Raw genomic sequence first — 7,614 nt, 5'->3', positions numbered from 1 at the left:
CTTCAGCAGGAAGGCTAAATGACCTAGTCGGCCATAACCAGCACCGGTCTTCAAGGTGGTCATTCATAACAGGTTCCTAAGCACGGATCTTCCTTTCTCCCGGAAAGAAGAGGATTACACATTTGTAACTGGGCATCAGACACAACACTCTGGCAGACGAGATTCATGTGCCCACGTTTAACAAGGTCACAAGGACTGCAGGAACAAAGACTGTGCTTCACTTTAGAACCAAAGATGAGAAAATGCTTTCTCAGGAAATTGGTCTGGTACCTGCCATCATAATATAGTTGGCATTCATTTTAAATAAAGATTAGGTCCTCAGAATAGAAAAAAAGACCATCTAATAAATTTATACAGTGAATAGCGTGTCTTTATTCTATTTACAGTACATTTGTTATAAATATAATACATTTTTGAAAAGCTTATTTTTATTAACTGAGATTTATATTTTAAACAGATCAACTCAAATGTTAAAGTTACATAATAAAGAATATAATTTAAATGACAAAAATCTCATATTGTGAAATAGTGCACACTATGCTGAGATGAATGAGGAAAAAAAAGGTCAAACTCCTTTCAAAACTATATTCAAAGCATCAGAAAAAAATTTCTTTTTACAAAGTTATGTATAAGCCAGAGGGAACCACCAGGTACTGAACCATGACTTTGTAACCAAAGTTCAGAACTGATTTAGAGAGCCGTGTGAAGCAAGACAGGAAAGTTTGTATTTCATTCTCCACTGAACTTCCCAGTAAAGCTGGAGTTTGACTAAAGGCTGAGCAGGAGAGTACTGCCAAGGAGGCCTTTTCTTCCTCAGAATCGTCTAATGTTCGCACACCATCAGCACGCTGTAACAGCAGACTTAGACACTGGTTTTTAAGATGGTGCTTAATAAGGTGCATGGATATGTTGAAATTCTGCAATATGAGCATGTAAATTATTACCAGGTTTAAAGAAATACAAAAGAAGAATATCAGTTTCTCAGTCCAACGTGCTTTAACATCATCAGCAAATTGACAAGTATTTTGCAGTGATCCCACACCAACCTCGAGAGCAAGTTAGGTATTTCAAATACTGCTGTAAAAGTCAGTCAGTAAAATAAACTGATTCTTGTGGATTTCAGTACAACTTTATAAGCTGTCACACATTATTAATGATGATCAGGGCAGGCATGGAGTTCTGCTGACTTGTTTCAAACACTGTGACTTGGTCCGATAACTTGGCAAATACCCTAGGAGTTCCAAGGTTATAGACACCTGTGTGGACAAAGCATGCTTTCAGCTGCAAACTGTGAATCTCCTCGCTTTTAAGCTGCAGTTTATACTGTGTTTGTCCAAGCCATGTAAATGATCCATGGATTTCCAATGATTCTGGACTAAGGAAGGAGGGAAAGGGTAAGTTGAAGGGTTTTTTCTTTATAAAGTTAACCCCAAAGTCCCAATTAACACATCCCTTCTATCTAGCAATTTTATTTCTAGAAATAATTTTATGAAGCCAACTATTTATTAAACACTCAAAACAGCAGCTAGCAAATGATGGAACCCGAGCTTTTAACCACCACCTGGCTAACCATACATAAAAACCCATGTGTATGTAAGAATGCTTATAATATTGAAACTGTTTATAATACTGAAAAATGGAAAGCAACTCAGTATCTACCAATAAGTCATTAGTTCCTTAATTACAATACAAATAATCATAAACAGAATGTGTTTGAATTTCCGAGAGTTGCTTCTGATCAACAATAATGAGTGTATGTTTCACATTACTTTTCTAACAATCCACAAATTTCTGAATTCCAAAAAGCACCAGCTGTTGGAATATCAGATGCGGGAGTATGAACCAGCATTTTTTTTTAAGTATTATTTATAATCAGGAAAATAAAACTTAAAAAAACACACTTTTTATCACAATCTTGCTGGTTTTCAATTTTAGAGTTCCTTTTCAACAAACTTCCATAAAACTTATAGCTCTGGTCAAATTAATGTCCTGCTTGCTGGAGGCTTTCCATTTTGTCCCTATCCTAGGCTAAGATAACCCTCCATAACCCTTTGCTAGCACTTCTGCAACACCAAACAGAAGAAATCAGGACACGCCTGAGTAAACTTTATCCATGTTAGTAACTATTTGCAGAATTTCAAAATATTAAATTGCTCTCAAATCAACCTTAAACTATAAAATAACCTTTCACTACATAAACCTTTACCTTGTTGTTTTATGCCGAAGATCAACTATGACATCGACATCAGCCTTAGAACAATTGGAAAGTAAAAGGGTGACTGGTACTAAACAAAGGCTATGGGAGAAAAATAAACACAATAATTAGCTGTGTTTTTAAAAACCAACTTTCGAGTAAATAACACTTAAGAGTAGCTTATAGAGAAGCAGCTCCTTAAAAACAACTAGATTCAAGAAGGAATAAAACTGGGACCCAAAACCACTTAAGACAAATGGTGTATGTGAATAAAGTAAAACATAGTAATACAATGCCTGAATATCAGAATATACACATCCACAAAACCATTTTTTATTTCAATGTATTATAGTTATTCTTAAAAAAAAAAAACAAAACAAAACAAAACAAAACACACTAAAATATTTCTAGGTGGTTATTTCCCAAAATGAAAACAAAAGTAAATAATCTCAACTACAAAAGACCAACGGCTAACACATAACCCTGTTCTCTCCCCCATTCAGTCTCTCAGGAAACAGTACACATTCGGCACAATACCAAGTGCGCTTTCATTGGGAATGGGGCCACTGGCTCGCCAGCCCCAGCCCATTCCTGCTTTCCTATTACTCTTCATTCATCCCTGTCAATTCTTTCACCCACACATCTCAGGAACCTGGCACTTCATCCCCTCTTCATTTTCCTCTGGAAGTTTACCACTTGGTAAATCTTAAGTAATTAATGCTGTCGAAACTTGAACTGTTTTGATGTGTCTATATTGCATTCATGTCTTGGGTTTAATTTCTGTCTCTAAAACAAACACAAAATGATATAATATTTTTTCCCTTGTTTCTGACTTAATGATAAACCTGTTCATTAAAAGGAATACTTTTGGCAACTGAGGTGGCTGAGGCAATATCCATCTTTAACCATAGCAGCAACACAGAGAACTATAGTCAAGGGTAAATTGCTAAAACCAATACTTATAGATTAACTATTATTCTAAATTTCTCCTTCAGCATTTGGGTTAATGCCATTGTCAAATTAAACAAGTATGTATGTGTTGTATAAAAATTTTAACAAAAAAACCCTCAAACCTTTTTTGATGAAATGGGTGGTTAAGTGACTCTGGGTAGTGAAGACTTGTTTTAATGAGACTAGAAAGCTGCTCTACAGATGGTCTCGAAGAAACTGCAGTGTTTTCTGGCCTGAAAAATTTTAATGGTTCCATTTCCGGTGGCTCCTGAAAAAATACATGACAATAAAAGCACTGCCTTATTGTAATGTATAATGAATACAAAGTTAAAACCAATAAAGTAAAGCAGACACTATTTCTGCTGTTAGTTGGAATCATTTGCAATATAATTTAGGATAAAGAAACTAGGATATGGAATCATTTATTCATTTCCCATTTATTATATGCTGTACTTAAATGTTGTTGTTTTTAATATATTTTTATTGGTTTCAGAGAGGGAAGGGAGAGGGAGAAAGAGATAGAAACATCAAGGAGAGAGAATCATTGACTGGCTGTCGCCATGAATTCCAGCAACTTCACATATTAGCTCTATGATCTTAGATAAGCTAGTTGATAGGTTAAGACTTAATTTCCTCATATGTAAGAAGGGGTTCATAATAACAAAAATTTCAAAAGTTGTGGTTCTTATCTGGTGAAAGGGCTTAGTAGTAAGGCTATCTTCATTCCGTTGTATAGCATCTGTTTACCTTTTTAATGTAAAGCTTGAAAATTAAGATCTATTTATAAAAACAATATAAGGTAACTATTTGAATTACTGGACTAAATGTGCTTAAATTTTGTTCACAGGTACTATGAGAACTTTTTGGTAAGATCAAACAGTATTTCAGGAGAAATAAGAAAACACATTAAACACTATTACCAGCTGCTACCCCACTCCAGAGGGCGGCTGGTACCTTTTAAGAGATGCCCCTGGAATTCCACAACAGGGTGGGCCTGTTACAAGTGAGGAAATATAGAGAACACTGTTCTCTCGAACAAAGCAATTCTTAATATAGTATGAATTCTAGATTCAATACAGAGTATACCGTAGGAACCACAAATGCATCTTAATACTCTTAGAAGGGGTTAATTAACTTTATAAGAAATTTACGTTCATTTCTAATTTTAATCAGTCTTCTCAACCAACCACCAACTCAAATCCCAACATAAAGGCTTGCACAAGCCAGACCTCATCCAAAATACAACCTCCTCCCGCCCCCCGCCCCCGCTTTGTTTACAGGAAAGCCCCAAAGCAAACCGTCAGTACCTGTTTCTGAGGATACGAATAGGCTTCTTTTCCGACAGTGTGAAGAACAACGTGATGCTGACCTTCCAAAATAAGCTGCTTACTGTCTTCCACCACGTAAGCCTAAAACACAAAGCATAAGAATGCCACCCTGCTGAGCAGGAACCTGAAAAGCAACTCAGGGACTCTTTCCCTGCTGCTGCGGAGTTAGGCTGAGGTGGGGGTTGGGTGTGTTCAAATCTTGGCTCCATCCCTAAGCCACCTCCATGGCTGAGGGCGCATTGCTGCTGGAGGGGTAATGGGGCTAATGCTGCTCTGCGCTGAAGACCGCCCTCAGCGCCATGGCCTAGCGTGCGGAACTAGGGGAACACATCAGCCACTGTGAAGCCGACAGAGGAAAGCCCCAGAGAAGCACTGGCTGCAGTTGTGTGGTGGTTACGGACTAGGGCAAAGAGTCTCAGGCCAAGGATGTCACCGAGGAGTATTTCAAAAGCAAGAAATGAACAAATAAACTCGGCTTTGTTTCTTAAAAAAAAAAAAAAAAAAAGTAACCAACGCAGTATTTAATGGAAGGCAGAAATATTACGGCTACTACCTACCAATTACTAACACTCACGGCTGTGTCAGCATTTCTACTTTTATTTATTCACTGAATCTATGAAGTATTTGTCGATATCTGTCTGCCTCAATATAACACAGCTGGCTTGGACATTTCAGAGACACATCTGAAATCTGTTCCAATTTGCTCTAGAGCACCTAAGGCACTAGAACAAAACAAGAGTGTCATGAGACAAGCTCCTTTTCCTTACTGGAATACCAATATAGAGGCAAAGGCTTATTATATTCCTCTCTATCTGCTGGAAGTATATGCAGCAGCGTTCTCAGATAAAATATTCTGTCATTATTAAAAAAAAATGCTACATGCCCTGGCCAGCTGGGTAGCTCAGTTGGTTAGAGCGTCATCCCAATATGTCAAAGCTGCAGGTTCAATCCCCGGTCAGAGCACATACGAGAATCTCCCAATGAATGCATCAATAAACAGAACAACAAACTGATGTTTCTCTCTCTCCAAAATAAATAAATAAAAATAAATTTTAAAATGTGCTACAGCAAAAAATAAAGGTAAAAATAAAGAAAACAAAGGAGAGAGGCAACTGGAATATATGAAAGATGAATAGCAACAAATAAGTAATGGGTACCAAGAGGTTCATGCTGCTATTTCCCCTTTTTCAGTGTTTGGAGAGTTTACTAATTAGTAAAGAGTTTAATACCTGCTGCCATGAAGCTCATCATGTGTACAGTATTCTCAGCATCACTTAGAAATAGCAATAATACAGAGGAAAGTGATTGAATTTGAATTCTTCCTTTTGGCAAAAAAAGTCATTATGGAACTACTAAAAAGTTATAAAACAACCTTAATACTGAAACTGGAATATTGAAGCAGGAAAAACATAGGTAGCAGTTTACATTTGTTCTTCAGCTCAAGAGTCAAATATGTACAAGCAAGGCTGGCTGAAATAATGCCACGTCACATACCTTCCACAATATGACAACACTCAAATCCACCTCACTGCACTTCTGAATTAATCTCACAGCGTCCTCTATCGACTGCTTTTCCGCATGCGCTGACGGCTGGACTTTTTTTAATTCAGAGGATAAACTTCGATAAAAGAAATCTGCACACGGGCTTGCAGAACTTATTATCTGTTAAAAGAATATCACTTGTCTAATCAATGTTTTCTACTGAATACACCCTGCCAAATATATATTTCTGTAACTTGTACATACCCAAAAGGCTTATTTAATAATTTCATGTCAATGTGTTGACTATAGAGAGGCCACACTAATACTTAAACACCTAAAATATCTGGTACAAATTACCTGGAATCTTAAAAGATGTTACTTCAAAATAATTAATCTACACTGCTGTGACATTAGGTTTGATCTTTCAAGTATCCATGATGAATGAGTAGCTCTAAGAAAATGATTAAAAAATAAATTGTTGAAAAGAAAGTAAATTTTTTTACTATTAAAATATTAAAAGTATTTCTCATTCAAATACTTAGAACATCCCACCAACCAGAATGCAAGTGACTCTGGTATTAATTTGGCTCTTATACTTGAAGGGAGAGAATATGAGAAAAGAATTTTAAATGGACTCAGCACTGCAGGATTTCCCTTAATGGAATATTGTGTTTCATCGTAAAATCTCTTAGATTTCCTGCATTACAGGCTGTATTATATAGATGCCAACCTTAGATTTAATAACTATTAATAAATATATACATTGTCCCCATTAGGAGTGAACTTTTCTGGTAAACTACTGGTCCCATAGTTTTCTCATTGATCTGCAATGCTTGGTAAGTTCTACTCAACCAGATTCATCATAAGGGGAAATGCCTTTGTTTCTGTCTTCAATGTTCCCATACAAAACTATGCAGTAACAATACAATAACAATTACAACCTGAATATAATTTAAGAGTCCTGGTGATGTTTCTAGGTGTTTTAAATTTAAAAATGAACCAAAGTAAGCAACTGAAGTCCTGAAAGCTAAATTCAACCATTTCGGAAGCACAGTAGCTCCAAAAGTCATACTTGTTTTAGAATTATTGGGGTTTTGGTGCTCTGAGCTATTTCTAAATACCTGTTTCCTCAAAATGTCAAAAGACAGTTACAAAGAGTAAGTCAGATGAAGGCAAATGATAAGAGAAATACAAAAAGTAAAAGGATGTTTGGAATTATCAAAGGAAAAAACACAAGGAAGAAATAATGCCAATAACAGCACACAACATAGAATTTTACATCCTTGGTCCAGAATTTTTTAGAAGCAGATTCCCAGATCACCTCTTCAGATTATCTGCAGGGCTGGTTGAAAATGCATATTCCCAATCTCCACCCAAGACATAAGGAAAAGGAGCTTTAGATGTAGAAAGGCAAAGCTCTCATTTTTACAAAATTCTCTAAGTCAAAAATAGGGTCTGCAGACTGATAACCTCAAGATCACCTGGCAGCTTCCTATAAAATAAAAGGCTAATATGCAAATCGACTGAACGGTGGAACATCCTGTCACTATGATGCACACTGATCACCAGGGGGCAGATACTCAACACAGGAGCTGCCCCCTGGTGGTCAGTGCACTCCCACAGGAGGAGCGCTGCTCAGCCAGAAGCCGGGCTCACGGC

The 7,614-nt window shown here is 36.8% G+C and overlaps 1 protein-coding gene across 5 annotated transcripts in view; it reads right to left on the bottom strand.

Annotated features, from left to right (window-relative positions):
• Positions 1 to 358: 358 nt before the first annotated feature.
• The window catches only part of TRAPPC8 (trafficking protein particle complex subunit 8), a 77,107-nt gene continuing 69,851 nt past the window's right edge, over positions 359 to 7,614 (bottom strand). For all 5 annotated transcript variants that reach the window (XM_028155724.2, XM_054724552.1, XM_028155727.2 and 2 more), the window contains 5 exons: positions 5,968 to 6,135; positions 4,453 to 4,554; positions 3,268 to 3,413; positions 2,207 to 2,296; positions 359 to 1,375 (listed from right to left, as the gene is read on the bottom strand). In XM_028155724.2, the coding sequence (XP_028011525.2) occupies positions 1,141 to 1,375; positions 2,207 to 2,296; positions 3,268 to 3,413; positions 4,453 to 4,554; positions 5,968 to 6,135 (741 nt within the window). In that variant the 3' untranslated portion in view covers positions 359 to 1,140. The remainder of the gene's footprint in view (positions 1,376 to 2,206; positions 2,297 to 3,267; positions 3,414 to 4,452; positions 4,555 to 5,967; positions 6,136 to 7,614) is intronic.

This window comes from Eptesicus fuscus, chromosome 12 (assembly GCF_027574615.1).
Source record: "Eptesicus fuscus isolate TK198812 chromosome 12, DD_ASM_mEF_20220401, whole genome shotgun sequence".
NCBI lineage: Eukaryota > Metazoa > Chordata > Mammalia > Chiroptera > Vespertilionidae > Eptesicus > Eptesicus fuscus.
Note: the sequence above shows the minus strand (reverse complement) of the source record. Positions and strands in the feature narration are given on the sequence as shown.